The 19,794-nt window shown below is 43.9% G+C and overlaps 1 protein-coding gene across 1 annotated transcript in view; it reads left to right on the top strand.

Annotated features, from left to right (window-relative positions):
• The first annotated feature begins 301 nt into the window (after nucleotides 1-301).
• NHSL1 (NHS like 1) overlaps nucleotides 302-19,794 on the top strand; it is a 272,172-nt gene continuing 252,679 nt past the window's right edge. The window contains exon 1 of the mRNA XM_030556415.1: nucleotides 302-873. Within this exon, the coding sequence (XP_030412275.1) occupies nucleotides 516-873 (358 nt within the window). The 5' untranslated portion in view covers nucleotides 302-515. The remainder of the gene's footprint in view (nucleotides 874-19,794) is intronic.

Genomic DNA, 19,794 nt, shown 5'->3' with positions numbered 1-19,794 from the left:
TTGGAGTTTGGGTGGAGGTTCAGAGGAGTGCGTGCGTGCAGCAGCTCAGGGAGCCCCAGGTGGCTGCTTTGGGCTTTTTATTTCCCTTCCTCTTCTCCTAGTTTCCCTTCTTTGTGGCTGTAGCCAGGGCACTCTAGCCCCCCCACCCACGCCCGCTTCCTCCTCCCCATCTCCACTTTGGGGGGGGGGGGGGGGGAGAAACTCCGGCTGTTTTCCTGTCTCCTCGCTGCAAACAATTTCACCACTTCTCCTCCTCCCCCTCCCACTGAGCCAGCTTCTTTCCCCTCTGTCTCCCCGAGTGCAATGTGCCTCCTGCCGCCCCATTGCCAGCAGGACTTCTCGCTGCACCTCCTGCACGTGAGCTCCTTTCAGGGCTTCTCCCGGGGTGCAGCGTGAAGTCCCTTCCCCCGTAATCTCTCTGCGGAGTTGGTGGCTGGTCGGTTTTCTCTCTGAACTCCTGTGGCTCTTGTTTTTGAATGAGGATTTCTGGCTCCCGGGAAGTGTAAGCCCCCGAGATGCCTTTCCCGCTGAGGACGGTGGAGCCCCTGCAGCTGTGCCGGTTGGAAGATGCCGGAGGAGATGCGCTGCTGGGACCGGACAAAGAGCGAGCGCGGGCGGCCGGCGGGGCTGGGAGCGGCGGGCGCCGGCGCGGCGCGGGGCTGCTGCTGTTCGGCTCGCTGGAGCAGGTCAGCTCGCACTCGCTGGTCTCCCTGCTCTGGCAGCTCTCCGACCTCTCCCGCTGCGCCAGCGACATCTTCGGCGAGATCCAGAGCCAAGCGGACGCCCTGTGTCGGCGCAGCGCCCGGCTCCAGCGCCGCCTGGGCTCCCTGCGCGCTCTGAGCGCCCGCCTCGACCACCGCCGAGTTAAAATCCGTGAGTTGCTGCCAACTTCTTCGCGCCCGCTTTGGGGTGGCTCGCGGCGGGGGCCGGGCTCGCCACCCGGCCAGTCCCCCCTCCCCGAGCTTTCTTTGCCGTACGAAGCGGGGGGATGCAGACCTGTGCGTGAAGCTGCCTTGTGAACAGTGGAAGGGGAGGCGCGAGTTTAAGGTCTTTCCAGTCCCCATAGTTAGTCCCCCAGCTCAGGCTGCGGGAGGACCCGGCCGGCTTTAATGGAGCAGACGTTCGGCTCCTGCCCAGCTTTGCAGGGTTAACTGGGGGGAAAGGGATACATTGAAACTGGTGGCTCTCCCGAGCCTGGCCACTCTACTGGGGAATCTGTTCCGCCCTTGCAGAACTGCCAGGGAAATGTACCAATCTGCGCGCCTGATTGATGCCAGCATGTCAAAACTCTTAGGCGGGGACAGGGAATCCGCATGGCTGAGCTGATCAGCCAAGATAAGGTTTGTTTTGAGGCTGTTAATCAGGTCGGCTCACAGCATGAAAGCTACTCGGAATGGGCGGGCCCCTGCGCCGCAGGGAGCTCCATAAATTTAGCATGGAGCAGTTTGCAGAGTTAGGGTTTTAGGCCTTGTTTGCGCTTGGAAGATCCATTCTAACAGAAAATGCAGCTTGTTAACTAAGATGTTAACTTGGTGTGGCCAAGGGCAGTTGTGTTAAATGGTGGTGGTTTAGCTGTTAGCCATGACCAGCTGAAAACATTTGAAAAGGCAACTTGTCCTGTCTGACTGGTATTAACATGATCAGAAATTCGACAAACCTGTATAAACATTGGAAAATGCATCATATTAAAAAACATATTAGTTAAGTGACATTTATGTGTTGCATTTTCTCTTGTAACTCTGTCCTCAGTGCCTGCCTGCCTCCTCCCCCCAACTTCCTGAGGGGATTATTACTTCATGTAAAAAAAAAACAACACAAGTTGAGCGCTCTTATTTCTAATAATCTGGAGCCCAATAAACATTCCCCAACCTGGCCCTCCGCTCTCACTGAAATACAAAACTCTAGCCAAGCTTGCTTCACATAATCGTCTCTCAACTGAAGTTCAGAGGGATCACGACACGTTTTTCACACTAAGCTCCACATTTCGTTCCAGTAGTTCTCTTTTTGGCTCCTGTGCATGGAGCAGTTGGAATTTCCTGCTGGCTCAGGGTAGTGAAGTTTCGGCATGGAGGGTTTTTTTCCAGTCTCTGCGTGTCACAGATCTGATTCAGTGAAAAGCAAGGCTGTAGTGTAAAGGACAGTAAACTGTCTGTACAGTGTTTGTTTGTTTGTTTGTCAGCACTTTAAACACTACTATTTTTCAGCTATAGTATGACACAGTAACTGAGACTTTTCTTTTATGTCTGGTTTATGCTGTTTTTTTAACCAGTTCAGTCATATCCATTCATCAGATTGCTTGTGCATACCTCAATTAACTTTTTAAAATTTGTATATATTTCAGTTCTTCCAAACATTTTGTTAATTCTTTTTCTCTGTTCCATGGTTCTTCTGACTTGACCGTCATTTATATGATACTCTTATATGCAGACTAATCACAAATTTCTATTTATAACTCAATACGGAGCTCAAGCTGCAAAACTTAGATTTGGCCTTGGATTTTGAATCTCTCATATTTGGGTTTTGGTTTAGGTCCATCTTTGTTAGTCACCAAATCAATTCACTTTGAGAAGGGATCTAAAAGCTGTGTAAACAAGTACCAAGGGAGTTACATTTCAGTTTGTATAGGCCACATTAAGTTCAAAAGAATGAAAGATCTGCTTTCAGATATTACCTTTGCTTTCCCAAGCATGCACACTCAATTTGGTGGAAAGACAATTTTGTATATCTCAGAAAACTCGTATAATCACTGCATTTTTCAACTGGCACCGAGAAAAGGGTACATCAAAGCCTCACCTGATAGATGTAGTTTCCTGGCCTGTAGGGTGACCAGATCTCTCAACATTAGGGGCTTTATGTTATATAGCGACAATACCCCCTGAAAAAAGTGTCCTGATTTTTAACACTTGCTATCTGGTGCTATCTGGTCACCCTATTGGCACATGTTCCGGCACTCCAAAATGTAGGCCAAAGATAGCTTATCACCACCCACCTCGCTTCTTATCCCACTTGAAAAATACAGTACTCAAGAATGATTTTTCATTGTTTCTTTCTCCTCTCTGAATTCCCTTTTAATTTGGCAATTAAATTTAATTTTAATTTCTTTGTGTATTTAAGTTCCCAGAACTATACCTATTTCTTCTGTTCTGCCTTCCTCATGCTTCTAGAGATGCCTCTCCAGTGCAGACAAATTGCATTGCCTTTTCTTTATGCCTCCATGATTTACAAAGCCTCATTTAATTAATAAAGTTATGCAGTTTGAGCTGTATTTAACTAATAGCGAGTTCAATTTTTAAATATAAACATATTTTCGAAAAGACTTCTTGTGAAGCCACTTTTCTGTGGATTATTTTGGGTAACTAACACCTTTTTATAGCTGCTATTCAAGCTAACCATTTTAATATGCAGCTTAATGTTACCTGTTAATTCTCTTGTGACATGCTTTCTTCTGCCTGTATTCTTGAAAATGAGATTTAGTGGGGTGATCAACAGTAGTTATCATGAACTCATCATCTATAATGGAAGCTGTCAAGGCTTGTCTGCAAGTTTAAATCTGTGGTGCTGGCATTGAAGGAAATATCTGCAAAACAAGGAGAGTAGTTTAATTATGTTTGGTTTTGTATACCAGTGTCACAAATATTTGCTTTTCAGAATAACATACCTACACAATAAAAGCTTCACATAAGAAACTACTAGCTGAAGGGAAGGAACAGAGGAGAGTAAATCAATTAACATTGTTCTCAGTTGTCAGATCCTTATTGCTTGCAGAAGGAAAGTAATGTTATGAATAACAATAGTTGTTTTGGTGCACAGATTGCTGAAAAGAATAGACTTTTAATTAATAATATTGCAGTTGTGGTTAAGTATTTTGGTTTAACTTTTGTGTTATGGAGCTTTCAAAAGTTTCTTTGTACCTGTTAGAGCTCAGAGAATCCCTCCTTGAGTTGAAGATCCCATCATCATCATGACTTGCATTCCTTAAGCATAGAGAGAGGGATGGGACTCCCTTAAAGTTTTCTAGTATTCGTCAAACATCCAAAAGGTGGTGGTTGCTCTAAGCTACTCATTCCTGCCTGATCCCAGAATTTAGGGAACTACTTTCACTCTGTTTAGGAATATTAAGGTTTTCTTTTATTTTTTTTTAAATATGGGTTATAGTTTATCTTAAAACAATATGTGCACACACAGTCATGCACACAAGGGTGGGGCAGGAGTGGAGGCAACATAACCACAACAAACCCTTTTGTCTTCGAATCTTGGTAATTAGTCAGTCATTCTCTAAACAGCCATGCAGTATGCTTGTTTGTCTGGCTACATAACTGAGTGTAAGGCCCATGTGTTCCTCAATGCTGCTATGACATCCTGTATTTTTTATGTGTTAATAGCATTAGTAATTTAAAATTTGTCTTTAACTGTCAGCTAGTTCTTTTTAGTTATTTACCTTTGGTCTCCCTAATGCTCATTTTGGAGAAAATCTGTTCTGCTTGAAGAATGTGTTAATTAAAATACATTCATTGAGTGCCCTGGATGCAGGAGGACGTTTAGTCTTTTCAAACCAGTAAAGAATACACGTGTCTAGAGTGGCCAGGTGTCCAGTTTTCAACTGGAATGCCCAGTTAAAAAGGGACCCTGGCAGCTCCGGTCAGCACTGATAACTGGGCTGTTAAAAGTCCTGTCAGTGGTGCTGGTCCCTACCTGTCCTGGTACCATGCTGTGCCCCAGAAGTGGCCAGCAGATCCAGCTCCTAGGTGGGGAGCCCATGGGGCTCCAGCCGCTGCCCCCACCTTGAACACTGGCTCCACACTCCCATTGGCCGGGGTGGTAGTGCCTGGGGTGGTAGTGCCTGTGGGCAAGAGCAGCGTGCGGAGCCTCCTGGCCCCCGCCCCCTACTTAGAAGCTGACATGCTGGCTGCTTCTGGGGTGCAGCACAGTACCAGGATGGGTAGGGACTAGCCTGCCTTAGACCTGCAGCACCGCCGATTTGGGAGCTGCCCGAGGTAAGGCCACGCCCCAACCCTGAGCCACAATCCCCTGCCCCCCCAAAACCTGAAACCCCCTCCTACACCCCAAGCCCCCCATCTCTGGGCCTACCCCAGAGCCTGCACCCCCAGTCAGAGCCCTCATTCTCCCACACTGCAACCCCCTGCCCCAGCCCTGAGTCCCCTCCAAACCCAAACTCCCTTCCTGCACTACAAGCCCCTAATCCCCAGACACACCCCAGAGCCTGCACCTCCAGATGGAACCCTCTGCACCCCAACAGCAGCCCCGATCCCCCCTCCTGCCATCCGAACCCCTCAATCCCAGCCTGGAGCACTCTCCAGCATTCCAAGCCCCTCATCCTCAGACCCACCCCAGAGCTCACACCCCCAGCCAGAGCCCTCACCCCCTCCTGCATCCCAACCCACTGCCTCAGCCCGGCGCCCCCTCCCGCACCCTGAACTCTTCCTTTCTGGTCCCACCCTGGAGCCCACATCCCCTCTCGCAGCCCAACCCCCTAGGCCAGCCCAGTGAAAATGAGTGAGTGAGGGTGGGAAGAGCAAAAATAGAGGGAGTGGGGGATGGAGTGAGCGGCAGCAGGGCCTTGGAGAGAGGAGGGGGGCCTCCGAGGAGGGGTGGAGCAAGAGTATTCAGTTTTGTGCAAGTAGAAAGTTGGCAATCCTACACGTGTCGCACATTTGTAACTCTTATAACAGTGGAATCTTCTTGTCTACCTAAACAGGACAGGCTGGATTTCTGTAATGCTTTTAATGTGGAAGGTTCACCTTCTGAATGCTTAAAATTAACTTTACTAGCTTGCTGTTCTGGTCTATATGCAATTCAAGATGTTGGAGACAATCTGTAGAGCCTTTGTGATCTGGATATCATGTCTTTTCCTATGTCCCCCTGTGACAAGTGAGGCCCAGTGAGGTGTCTTGGTTGTCTGTGCCTGAAACTCAGCCTTCTGTCTTCAGCAGTAGAATACTCTGTTGAAGACCCCTATCTCTGGAACTTGTTCCTCTAGGCTGCCTAATGGAGCTGAAGTTTGAGATTCAGATCATGTTGCAGGTATTTTTGTTTGTTAAGGTTTATTAATATAAATGCTAGTACAGTGCATATTAAGCTCCTTTTATTTGAATTTTACGTCACGAGCTGTGTGTTGTGCAGCAGCTATGGCTGTTGAGATGCAAAGCCTTTCCTGGGTTTGATGACTTGGAGTTAATGGCCCAAGGTGATAGTGGTTCTAAGCACTAATGGCTCATGGTGGTTGTAAAACTTCAGCATTGCATGCAATATTGTGACCTTAGTTTGGCTGTATTGGCCCTTGTAGAGTAGGGATCGGCAACCTTTGGCATACGGCCCATCAGGGTAAGACCCTGATTGGCCGGCCGGGTTTGTTTACCTGCCATTTCCGAAGGTTTGGTGAACCGCGGTCAGTGGGAGCTGCGATCACCCAAACCTGTGGACGTTGCAGGTAAACAAACGGACCCGGCCCACCAGGGGCTTTCCCTGGCGCGCCATGTGCCAAAGGTTGCCGATAGAGAATTCATTCCTGGAACAGAGCCATGAGATTTTGACAATCCTTCCTCGGGTTTTCATTAAGCTTATGTAATTTCCTCATTGTTGTATGCCTTTGTAAAACACAGTAGTTATAATAATAATAACAGTAGCACTTGTATATAGCTGTTCATCTTCAAGGCACTATGCAAACTTCAGTGAAAAAAGTGAAAATTTCAGATTTTAAACGTCACAGCCAAGATGAGGACTGGGAGTGAATGCAAGTGGGAGCCTACTAGGAATGATTGTCTGCTGCTCATAAAATGACAAATGCTAATGAGATGGCAGTAGTGGCTCTTGAGTGAATTGCACCCTTTTCGTTACTCATTTGGGGCCTGATACTGTCAGGTGCTACACACCCTCAAATGTCATTGCTTTTTAGGGGAGTCAAGAGCACTCAGCACCTTTCAGGAAGCACTCTGGGTTTCATCCTATATGTAAATATGGTGATGTAAACAGAAGAGTGTTTCTGCAGATTAAAAGCATGCTTTTTCCTGAAAATTTACAGACTCCGTTAACCCTCATTTAAAATTTAATCCTAAAGCATCCATCCAATGTGAATTCCTGGATTTCACCAGATATGATTTCTTAATCTAACTTGACTCTTTAGATGCTTCAATTCTACTTAGTTACAAGTATGACTTATACATGTTTGTTGAAGAAATCTTCTAATGATTTTGCACATACAATCTGCATTATAAGCTTTTGCTTTTAGAAAATTAGTCTGAAGATACACTCTAGGATTTAATGGAGTGAACACATGGTAGTTACATGTTCATTTTACTCTCTTTCATTCTCCTTCCCCAATTGATGGAACAATGAGAGGAAGTTCTTGACATCAGGCCGTCCTGCTTCCACTCTGATCAGAAAACACCTCTGATCAGGTGGCTTTTGGCTGAGGAGCACACAAAGTAGAACGTAAGTCTGGCTACACAGCATTGATCAGCCTGTTCTGGAGCTCAGACAGGTCACGTATTTGTTGTAGGGGCTGGGAGGAGACATTTGATATCTATGCAGATATTAACACCGCTTTCCTTCTCTGTGGATCACACTGTTCACAGGCCTGGGAGGTCACACCTCTTGCCTCTTCCCTGGCCCTTTCTGCTTCTTCAAGGAAATGTTAGGAAGGAGATACTATGAAATGAACCTTGTGAAGTTTTTTCTGGGTCAGATGTCTCCCATACTAGGGTGGGATTTGGTTTTTACACTTTGTGCTGTTGCAGAAGAAACTGACCTGTGTGTGTGTGTGACTTAACTACTGTTGTTTTCTAGGGCCTGGTCTACACTTAAATTTGGTCATCATAGCTATGGTGCTCAGCAGTGTGAAAAATTCCTGCCCCTGAGTCTAGGTTAATAGAAGAATGCTTCCATCAACCTGGCTACCACCACTTTGGGAGGTGAAATCCCTTCTGATCTTGGGCAGCGTCTATGCTATAACACTACAATGGCATAGCTACAGCACCATAGCTGTGTTGCTGCAGCGCCTGTAGTGTAGACATGGCCTTCATCCATAACTCTATCAGTCCTGAAGATATAGCATAATACACTGGAAATGCATCAGTGTGTGTGTGTGTGTGTGTGTGTGTGTATATATATATATATATATATATATATATAAAAAATATGCACACACTAAACAAACAAACATGAGGGTGCTAATATCAGAGAGAGGTAAACTAAGGCAGGCAGAGAGTCCTTGCAGAAGTCTGGCTTTCTGTTTTTCTGATACAAGGGAACTGTAAACTCATTAGCACAATTGAGTTTAGGCTTCATCTCCTGCTATTTTGTTTAGTAAGTATTTCCCACTCTTTGTGAACAAGGCAGTGCTGGAGCACATTTCCTGCTTTAGCTGAACAGGAAGCTTTATTCAACTTATTCCTAGGGAAACCTGCTCTCTGCCCCCAACCACCAAAGTGAACATTGTTCAAGACAGCATCAGCAGTGGGCTAAGGATGATGGACCGACTGACTGATTTGTTGGTCTGTAGGGATAACAGAAACCTGGTGGAATAGTACTCATGACTGGAGTACAGGTATTGAAGGCTATGTGCTGTTTAGAAAAGACAGGAAGAAAGGCAAAGGTGGTGGAGTAGCCTTGTACATCAATGATGAGATTAACTGTAATGAAATAAGAAGCGATGGAATGGATAAGACAGAGTCTGTCTGGGCAAAAATCACACTGGGTAAAAAAGCAACTAGAGCTTCCCCTGAGATAGTGCTTGGGGTGTGCTGTAGACCACCGGGATCTGATTTCGATATGGATAGAGACCTCTTTAATGTCTTTAATGAAGTAAACACAAAGGGGAAATGTGTGATTATGAGAGACTTCAACTTCCCGGATATAGACTGGAGGACGAGTGCTTGCAAGAATAATAGGGGTCAGATTTTTCTGGATGTGATAGTGGATGGATTTCTTCATCAAGTAGTTGAAGTACCTACGAGAGGGGATGCCATTTTAGATTTGGTTTTGGTGAGCAGTGAGGACCTCGTAGAAGAAATGGTGGTAGGGGACAACCTTGGTTCGAGTGATCATGAGCTGATTCAGTTCAAACTAGATGGAAGGATAAACGAATGTAGATCTGGGATTAGGGTTTTTGACTTCTCGAGGGCTAATTTTAAAGAGTTAAGGAAATTAGGGAAGTGGATTGGACGGAGGAACTTGTGGATTTAAATGCGGAGGAGGCCTGGAATTACTTTAAGTCGCAGCTGCGGAAATTGTCGGAAGCTGCATCCCAAGAAAGGGGAAAAAAACCATGGGCAGGAGTTGTAGGCCAAGCTGGATGAGCAAGCAACTCAGAGGGGGGATTAGGAAAAAGCAGAAAGCTTACAGGGAGTGGAAGAAAGGCGGGATTAGCAAGGGGAGCTACCTTGGTGAGGTCAGAACATGTAGGGATAAAGTGAGGAAGCCTAAAAGCCGCATTGAACTGGACCTTGCAAAGGGAATCAAAACCAATAGTAAAAGGTTCTACAGCCACATAAATAAGAAGAAAACAAAGAAAGAAGAAGTGGGGCCACTATACACTGAGGATGGAATGGAGGTTAAGGATAACCTAGGCATGGCCCAATATCTAAATCAGTACTTTGCCTCAGTTTTTAATAAGACTAGTGAGGAGTTTAGCGATGATGGAGGGATGATAAACGGGAACGTGGATATGGAGGTGGATATTACCGCAACTGAGGTAGATGCCAAACTTGAACAGCTTAATGGGACAAAATCGGAGGGCCCGGACAATCTCCATCCGAGGATATTAAAGGAACTGGCGCGTGAAATTGCGAGCCTGTTAGTGAGAATTTTTAAGCAATCGATAAACTCGGGGGTTGTGCCGTATGACTGGAGAATTGCTAACGTAGTTCCTATTTTTAAGAAAGAGAATAAAAGTGATCCGGGTAATTACAGGCCTGTTAGCTTGACGTCTGTAGTATGTAAGGTCTTGGAAAAAATTTTAAGGGAGAAAGTAGTTAAGGACATAGAGGTCAATGGTAATTGGGACGAATTGCAACATGGATTTACTAAAGGTAGATCATGCCAAACCAATCTGATCTCCTTCTTTGAGAAGGTGACGGATTACTTAGATAAAGGAAATGCTGTAGATCTAATTTAACTCGATTTCAGTAAGGCGTTTGACACGGTTCCACATGGGGAACTGTTAGTTAAATTGGAAAAGATGGGGATGAATATGAAAGTTGTAAGGTGGATAAGGAACTGGTTAAAGGGGAGACTCCAGCGGGTCGTATTGAAGGGTGAACTGTCAGGCTGGAAGGAGGTTACTAGTGGAGTCCCTCAAGGATGGGTTTTGGGACAGATCTTATTTAACCTTTTTATTACTGACCTTGGCACAAAGAGCGGGAATGTGCTAATAAAGTTTGCGGATGACACAAAGCTGGGGGGTATTGCTAACACGGAGAAGGACAGGGATACTATTCAGGAAGATCTGGACCACCTTGTAAACTGGAGTAATAGTAATAGGATGAAATACAATAGTGAAAAGTGCAAGGTCATGCACTTAGGGATTAATAATAAGAATTTTAGATATATGTTGGGGACGCATCAGTTGGAAGCGACAGAGGAGGAGAAGGACCTTGGGGTATTGGTTGATAGCAGGATGACTATGAGCCGCCAATGTGATACGGCAGTTAAAAAAGCAAATGCGATTTTAGGATGCATCAGGCGAGGTATTTCCAGCAAGGATAAGGAGGTGTTAATACCGTTATATAAGGCGCTGGTGAGACCCCATCTGGAATATTGTGTGCAGTTCTGGTGTCCCATGTTCAAGAAGGATGAATTCAAACTGGAACAGGTCCAGAGACGGGCTACTAGGATGATCCGAGGAATGGAAAACCTGCCTTATGAAAGGAGACTCAAAGAGCTTGGCTTGTTTAGCCTGGCCAAAAGAAGGCTGCGGGGGGATATGCTTGCTCTATATAAATATATCAGGGGGGTTAACGTTAGGGAGTGAGAGGAATTATTTAAGTTTAGTACTAATGTAGGCACGAGGACGAATGGGTCCAAACTGGATATTAGGAAGTTTAGACTTGAAATTAGACGAAGGTTTCTAACCATTAGGGGAGTGAAGTTCTGGAACAGCCTTCCCAGGGAAGTAGTGGGGGCAAAAGACTTATCTGGCTTTAAGACTAAGCTTGATAAGTATATGGAGGGGATGTTATGATAGGATCGTTAATTTGGGCAATTGATCTTGGATTACCACCAGATAGGTCTGCTCAATGGTCTGCGGGGAGATGTTGGATGGAATGGGAACTGAGTTACTGCAGAGAATTCCTTCTTGGGTGCTGGCTGGTGAGTCTTGCCCACATGCTCAGGGTTTAGCTGATCGCCATATTTGGGGCTGGGAAGGAATTTTCCTCCAGGGCGGATTGGCAGGGGCCCTGGAGGTTTTTCGCCTTCCCCTGCAGCGTGGGGCGTGGGTCGTGGGTCGCTTGCTGGTGGATTCTCTGCAGCTTGAGGTCTTCAAACCAATTTTGAGGATTTCAATAACTCAGTCCTCGGTTAGGGGTTGTTATAAAAGTGGATGGGTAGGGTTCTGTGGCCTGCCTTGTGCAGGAGGTCAGACTAGATGATCATATTGGTCCCTTCTGACCTATGAGTCTATGAGTCTGAGTCTATGAGACTGTAGCTTCTTGTAGAATGAAGGATTGTATAAAATATCTGCTACCTAGTAATAAACGCTGTTTTAACAGAGGGCAATGTGCAGTTCAGAAATCTTCACTGAGGAGGGGCTTCCCCTCTGGATCAAACACTTCATTCTAATGGTGTTTTTGAACCACATTCAGGTACTATACTGCATTCCACAGATGCTGGTCTGACTGCTGTGACTACAGTCTAACATACAGTCCTTCTGGGCACTCAGAAGAGAAACTTGAAGATCCTGGAGCAAAGTTCAGATGTTAAATAATTTATAACAAAACTCTCCAACAAATATAGAGTTAATTTGGAAAGTAAAGAGATTTTTTTACCCCATTCTTAATTATGGAGAATGCTTCTTAGGAGCAGTTTAACCATTGTCATATTTAGTTTTTTCAAGACTAATTATCTGCGGAAAGGCAGCCTGACCCTGAGGAGATTTAATTTGAACCGAGCAGGAAGAAAGCTTGAGTTAGAAAAGGATTTCCCATAGGCATACTTGGCCACATCCCTGTCTACTGAATGGCAGAACTCCAGGTGAATTCAATTTGATGAGGATTTGGCTCCCTGTTTGAAAAAGGGATGCTTTTTGGCTCAAATCTGGAGCTGCTTTGTACATTTCTTAGAGATCTATTATATGGCACCTATGAATTAATTGCCTTAGATCCCCTGTTTGGCTGAACATTCTAGAAACATCTTTGTGGAAAAAGGAGGTAGTCTCATTTTAAGGATACACGTTTAATGCATTAAACTGCAGAATGTCTAGGTTTTTTTTTAAAGTAGCCACTCTACGGCTGCATCCCAAATATTCAGATATTATAAGATACAATAATAGTGCCATCAAAAATGGCTTTTCCTGTTAGTGTTGATCCAGTCTCCGTTTAGTTGAGAGAAGGCTAGTAATCTTAGTCTTGTGGTCTTCTCTCCTGAACAGCTAATATGAGGTTCTTGCAGGAAAACATTTGTGGGGGGAAGGGTAGACAATGAAAGCCACAGAAATTCCTAAAAACCTCATATTTCAAGGTGTAAACCAATTTCTAACCATTAATGTTTAGAATGAGACCTATATGGGGTCCAGGCTATCCCACATCTGCCTACTGTAGTGTTCTTTCTCTGAAGTATCAGGCGTTGGCCACTGTTGGAGACAGGATTCTAGACTTGATGGACCTTGTCAGCAGGGCAATTTCTGTGTTCCATGAATTTGTTTGCAAGAAGAAAGGGAAACTTCCCTTCCTTCTGGTCTCTGCTGCCATTTATTTGAATATGTAAATATACTGATGGTCTGTATTTCAGTGTTACCTAGAACAAATAACATAGCATAATTAAATGTGCAATGACAGTGCAGTTAAATGTGAAACCAAACACTGGATGTATTTTTTTTTAATTTAATATATTTGAAACCAATGCACATCCCTCTGTGGTAATATTACCTTCCAGAGACACAAGGAAAAATAATTTTTTGCTTGACTTGCTGAATTTCCTCTTATTCGTTAACCTGACTAGACTACCCCTTTAGATGCAGTACAAGAGGGAGGAGGTTGAGAAATAACATGAGACTTAGAAAAGTGTGTTGAAAATCACGGTGATTATGCATTGAGGTCCCAGTTTCTTTTCTAGTCCTGGAGTAGCCATAAGCAAGACATGATCAAAGCGTAGCCTGCATTTTTGTTGAAAAGATCAAACCAACCTGGTAATTACAGTAGTATTCATGGGTGTAGGCTGGATATGAACCTTACTGATTGGCTATTGTCAGTAATTACAGAAAACGCCTATGTATGTGCGGGTCAAACATAGACTGGTATGTGGACTTTGTAAGATGTTTGTACATTATATAGTGTAGTCTTACTTGAGAGGGAGGGGTTATTGTAATTCCAAGCTTCCTCCCCCTCCCCTTCCCTTGGATCAGCTGAGAGTTGTATTTTTTTGTTACATTAGGCCAAATTGTGTGTGGTGGTGCTGTTTTTTTCTTTGTTCATTCTAGCCAAGCACCAAAACTGATTCCATTTGAGACTTTGTTATTTCATAAGAATTTTGGTTAGTTAGAATATGAAGACGTAAGATTATGGGTTAGTAACTAAACCACTCTTTTTTGAATATTGCAAATTAAAAACTCTATAACCTGTTGTGCAAAGTAAGCTTATTGATCTGCCCAACTTCCATTGGGCAGGTCTGCACATCACAAAAAAACACCATCACAATTGGCAATTTTGTTAGCAGCCTCAGCAGAAAGATCTATAGGTGAATGAGCCTATACCATCCTCTCATTTCTAAGTGGCCTTCCAGATCAGGGTTGTGGCATTTTGGCAAGACTACTACTGCCTGTGCTGACTCTGTTCTCTGGATAAATGAGAGACTTCAGTCTCCAGGGCTATCAGTCTGGTACCTTTCACGAACTTTTACAAAAATGGAAGGATGTCATGCATATTCCAAACATGCACTTGTGCCTGTGAATCAGTCTGCTGGGTTGTCTGAGTCAGCATTCTCTAAAGAAAGTGTCAGTTCTTAGAAGACTCTCCAATAGTGCAGGGCTTGCAAAGGCCTGCTAATAATGAACACATGCTACTCTATTAACCTGTTGAGGTTTCATCCCCTTGCTTTCCAGCTGATCCAAGAGCTGGCAACCAGCACACTACTCTAATTATAAAATGTATCTGCATGCAGGAACAAAACTGAAACTATATCTAATGTAGCTTATGGAAATACACCAAAACCTCCTGCAGAATGACTTTATATTTTTTGTGGGAGAAATCTTATCTTTTCTGTATTTTAAACGTATTTTGCTCATTTATATTGGTGTGGATCAAGAACAACGCCATTTAAATTAAATCACAATGTGATATAACAGAGAAGAACTTATTTGAAGTGAAACATACAATAGAATGCATTTTACTTTTCCTCTGTTGCCTAGGGTTCCCTCAGCTTCTTAACTGAATTATATTTTATAGTTCTAGTAGGCTTAGTTTCTTTATTTCAAAATAAATAACACTTTATACTTCAGTAGGAAGTCCACGGGATTTTAAATTGAAGGGTAACATCATGACAACTGGTAGATTTGTTAATGAATATATTTTAATGGAACTCTTTTGCCTGTCTTTTTCAGTTTATAGGCTATATTTAGGCTTGGAAGGATTTTTTTTTTAAATTTGTGTTGATAGATAATATAAATATGTTTGTTGCCAATAAAAAAATGTTAAAACTTTGATAGAAATTCTGAAAATCAGGACATATGAGTACCAAGGACTCTCACTGAAGTCAGAGTACTTGTGGTTGCTCAGAATGCTTGAAAATTAGACTATTACATTTTTGTTCAAGCAGTAAATAAAAAATTACAGCTACCGACTTAATTCAGAGTAGATGTTGAGATTCCAAATATATTCAGAAATATTCTTCTATTTTGATTGTTAGATAGAAAATGAAAGCAAGACAGTTCACCAGATGCTTATAAATAACAACATATCATGGTTTTTAACTCTTTCTCTTAATCTAAATTTAAGCCCTGGTAGCCTTTTTGTATCAGCTTTTGAGTGAAGAAAGAATTATTACTGCCATTTGCTGGTTTAAATTTAATCATTCCAAGCCTGGTTACATTGTGCTGTTGAGCTTTCTTGTTGGTTTGGTTTAAATAAGAAAGCAAGCCTTGCCTCCTAACAGCAATCTGACATCCGCCTCATGTTTTCTGCTTTGGCTAGTGTTGCCTTCTGGCAACAGATGCACTCTGTTTAGAGGAAGCCTAGCAGGACTTGAGAAGACTGTTCGGTAGGCTACCTCCTAGTTACACCTTTTGGGTCCTTTTCTTTCACCATACAACAGGAATAAATCAGATGTGCAGCCCGTCTCTTCCTAATTTACACAGAGTTGGTACTGTATAGCTGAATATATTTTAACACTTTGAAAATCTAAGTGGTGGTTGATAAAACTGATGTTTCGCAAATGGAAATATTAAGAAATAAACTGTCATAAACAGATAAGTAAGAGTTAATAGAACAGAAGTACTTCATATCTCTTTTGCCTGTAAAGGGTTAACACGATCTGTGAGCCTGGCTGTCACCTGACCAGAGAACCAATCAGGGGACAGGATACTTTCAAATCTTGAGGGAGGGAAGTTTTTTGTGTGTTCTGTTCTCTCTGGGTTCTGAGAGTGACCAGACGTGCAACCAGGTTTCTCTCCAATCTCTCTGATAAAGGTTCTTTTATATCCGGAATAGTAAGTACTAGGTAGATCAGGCGAGTTAGGCTTATGTTTGTTTTCTTTATTTGCAAATATGTATTTGGCTGGAAGGAGTTCAAATTTGTATTTTGCTGAAAGAATTTTAATTTGTACTTGTATACTTAGGCTGGGAGGGTATTCCCAGTGTCTATAGCTGAAAGACCCTGTAACATGTTCCATCTTAAATTTACAAAGATAATTTTTACTGTTTTCTCTTTCTTTAATTAAAAGCTTTTCTTGTTTAAGAACGTGATTGTTTTTTTATTCTGGTGAGACCCCAGGGGACTGGATCTTGATTCACCAGGGAATTGGTGGGGAGAAAGGAGCGAGGGGGGAGAGAGAGGTTATTTTCTCTCTTTGTTAGGATTACTTTCTCTCTCAGGGAGAGTCTGGGAGGGGAAATGAGAAGGGGGGGGAAGGTGGATTTTCCTCTCTGTTTTAAGATTCAAGGAGTTTGAATCACACAGTGATCTTCCAGGGTAACCCAGGGAGGGGAAGCCTGGGAGAGGCAACGGTGAGGGAAAGGGTTTACTTTCCTTGTGTTAAGATCCAGAGGGACTGGGTCTTGGGGGTCCCCAGGCAAGGTTTGGGGGGGGGACCAGAGTGTACCAGGCACTGGAATTCCTGGTTGGTGGCAGCGCTACAGGTTCTAAGCTGGTAATTGAGCTTAGAGGAATTCATGCTGGTACCCCATCTTTTGGACGCTAAGGTTCAGAGTGGGGAATTATACCATGACATAAACCTTAAAATGTACAATTAACCATGTACTCACTAGAGGTACCTGAGAAACTTTTAATTGTAATTTTTCTTCAAGAATGGGACAGGCTTTTTCCAAAAAAAAGAAAAAAAAAGAAAAACAGGATGCATTTTTCAACTAGTTCTAGCACTCATCCCTTAATGCAAAAGGGCTTTAGAAATAGCAAGGTTTGACAGGTTTCAGAGGAGTAGCTGTGTTCGTCTGTATCAGCAAAAACAAGGAGTCCTTGTGGCGCCTTAGAGACTAACAAATTTATTTGGGCACAAGCTTTTGTGGGCTATAACCCACTTCATCAGGTGCATGGAGTGAAAAATACAGTAGCAGGAATAAATATACAGCACATGAAAAGATGGGAGTTCCTTACCAAGTGGGGGGGTCAGTGCTAACGAGGCTAATTCAGTTAGGGTGGATGTGGCCCATTCCCAACAGTTGACAAGAAGGTGTGAGTATCAACAGAGGAATAATTATTTTTTGTAGTCACTGAGCCACTCCCAGTCTTTATTCAGGCCAAGTTCGATGGTGTCAAACCGTTCTGCAGTTTCTCGTTGAAGTCTGTTTTTGAAGTTTTTTTTGTTGAAGAATGGCAACTTTTATGTCTTTTACTGAGTGTCCAGGGAGATTGAAGTGCTCTCCTACTGATTTTTCATGTTACAGTTTTTGATGTCTGATTTATGTCCATTTATGCTTTTGTGTAGAGTGTCCAGTTTGGCCAATATACATGGCAGAGGGGCATTGCTGGCACATGATGGCATATGTCACATTGGTAAATGTGCAGATGAACAAGCCCCTGATGGTGTGGCTGATGTGGTTAGGGCCTATGACGGTGTCCCTTGAATAGATATGCGGACAGAGTTGGTAACAGGGTTTGTTGCAGGGATTGGTTCCTGGGTTAGTGTTTCTGTTGTGTGGTGTGTAGCTGCTGGTGAGTATTTGCTTCAGGTTGGGTGGCTGTCTGTAAGTGAGGACTAGCCTGTCTCCCAAGGTCTGTGAGAGTGAGGGATCATCCTTCAAGATAGGTTGTAGATACTTGATGATGCGCTGGAGAGGTTTTAGTTGGGGCTGTAGGTGATGGCTAGTGGCGTTCTGTTACTTTCTGTGTTGGGCCTGTCCTGTAGTAGGTGATTTCTGGGTACCTTTCTGGCTCTGTCAGTGGGCCACATCCACCATGATTGAATTGGCCTCGTTAGCACTGACCCCCGACTTGGTAAGGCAACTCCCATCTTTTCATGTTATGTATAGTTATACCTGCTTATTGTATTTTTCACTCCATGCATCTGATGAAGGGGGTTATAGCCCACAAAAGCTTATGCCCAAATAAATTTGTTAGTCTCTAGGGTGCCACAAGGACTCCTCGTTGTTTTAGCAAGGTTTGAGTATGCTGAGGTATCCTTTCTTCTATATAGTCTGAATTTATCACAAAGTAAAATAGCTCCCTCTTCCTACTCCCCTTCACTTTACTGTGAGGGCGATTGGGTTATGACTTAATGTTTTGCTTCCCAAAAATGAATATATTTGACACTGAAAATATTTTCTAACTGACAGCCTGGGCATTTTTGATACCAAAAACATACATGAAGCTCATGAAGTGTAGGTTAACTGATACATACTTTATTGGATTATTTATATAACAATAGTAAGTCAGTACAAAGTATTTTATACCATTTGTTGTTTGTATTGCAGGCAGGTGTATTCTAGGCATTGTAGAAACAGAATAAAATATAATCCCTGTCCTGAAAATCTTTCAGTTTAAATATAGGACAAGAAACAATAAGCAGGTTTTATAAACAACTAAGGGGAGGGACAAAAGTAACATCTATAAAATTATGGGATTACACAGATTTATCAAATGTACTGTACTGTATTGTTATTTCTGAAGAGCTTTTTTTTAAACCTCTGCCTATTTCTTGTCTATTTTTTTTTGTCTTGCTAGATTCTAGGTTTAAAAAAAGAGGGGTATCTGTCAAGTAACCTTTGCATGCACACTATAAAAACACAGTTCTGCCTGTAGGGGAAGACAGGTTGCAAGACTGTGGCCATGTCTACATCTAAAATTTTGCAGCGCTGGTTGTTACAGCTGTATTAGTACAGCTGTATAGGGCCAGCGCTGCAGAGTGGCCACACTTACAGCAACCAGCGCTGCAAGTGGTGTTAGATGTGGCCACACTGCAGTGCTGTTGGGCGGCTTCAAGGGGAGTTCGGAGAACGCGAGAGCAAACCGGGAAAGGAGACCAGCTTCGCCGCGGTTTGCTCTCGCGTTCCCCGAACCCCCCTGCAAACCGCAGGGAAGGAGACCTGCTTGCTCGGGGGTTCGGGGAACGAGAGAGCAAACCGGGAAAGGAGACCAGCTTCGCCGCGGTTTGCTCTCGCGTTCCCCGAACCACCCTGCAAACCGCAGGGAAGGAGACCTGCTTGTTCGGGGAACGCGAGAGCAAACCGCGGCGAAGCTGGTCTCCTTTCCCGGTTTGCTCTCGCGTTCCCCGAACCACCATGCAAACCGCAGGGAAGGAGACCTGCTTGCTCGGGGTTCCGGGAACGCGAGAGCAAGCCGGGGAAGGAGACCAGCTTGATTACCAGAGGCTTCCTCCTTCCACGGAGGTCAAGAAAAGCGCTGGTAAGTGTCTACATTGGATTACCAGCGCTGGATCACCAGCGCTGGATCCTCTACATCCGAGACAAAACGGGAGTACGGCCAGCGCTGCAAACGGAGTTGCAGCGCTGGTGATGCCCTGCAGATGTGTACACCTTCAAAGTTGCAGCGCTGTAACTCCCTCACCAGCGCTGCAACTTTCTGATGTAGACAAGCCCTGTGTGCTAACTATAGAAGAAGGGAGAAGGTGTGGAAATAGAATAATGGTTGTGTAAAAATTACACACATAGATTAAAGATAAGATACAGGTATAGCAGCAGATCTTCACAGGACCAACACCCCTAACGACTGTCTGAAGGTATTATCATCAGGCTAAATAGCACACAGACAGCCTGTCAGGCAGGTTTTGACAGTGTACAGTCCACAGGGAACAGTCAGTGTGGGCTCTCTGCCCCCTTCAGGTTGCAGGTGTGTCAGGCCACATCTGTATCTGATCCGGGACAGTAAATGCCCCCTGACAAATGCTTCTGTAACACAGCAATGTATTTGCTTATGCAGCATTTCTGCTTTCAC

This window comes from Gopherus evgoodei, chromosome 3 (genome assembly GCF_007399415.2).
Source record: "Gopherus evgoodei ecotype Sinaloan lineage chromosome 3, rGopEvg1_v1.p, whole genome shotgun sequence".
Classification (NCBI taxonomy): domain Eukaryota; kingdom Metazoa; phylum Chordata; order Testudines; family Testudinidae; genus Gopherus; species Gopherus evgoodei.
The sequence above is the reverse complement of the archived record's forward strand: the minus strand, read 5'-3'. Positions and strand labels throughout refer to the sequence as shown.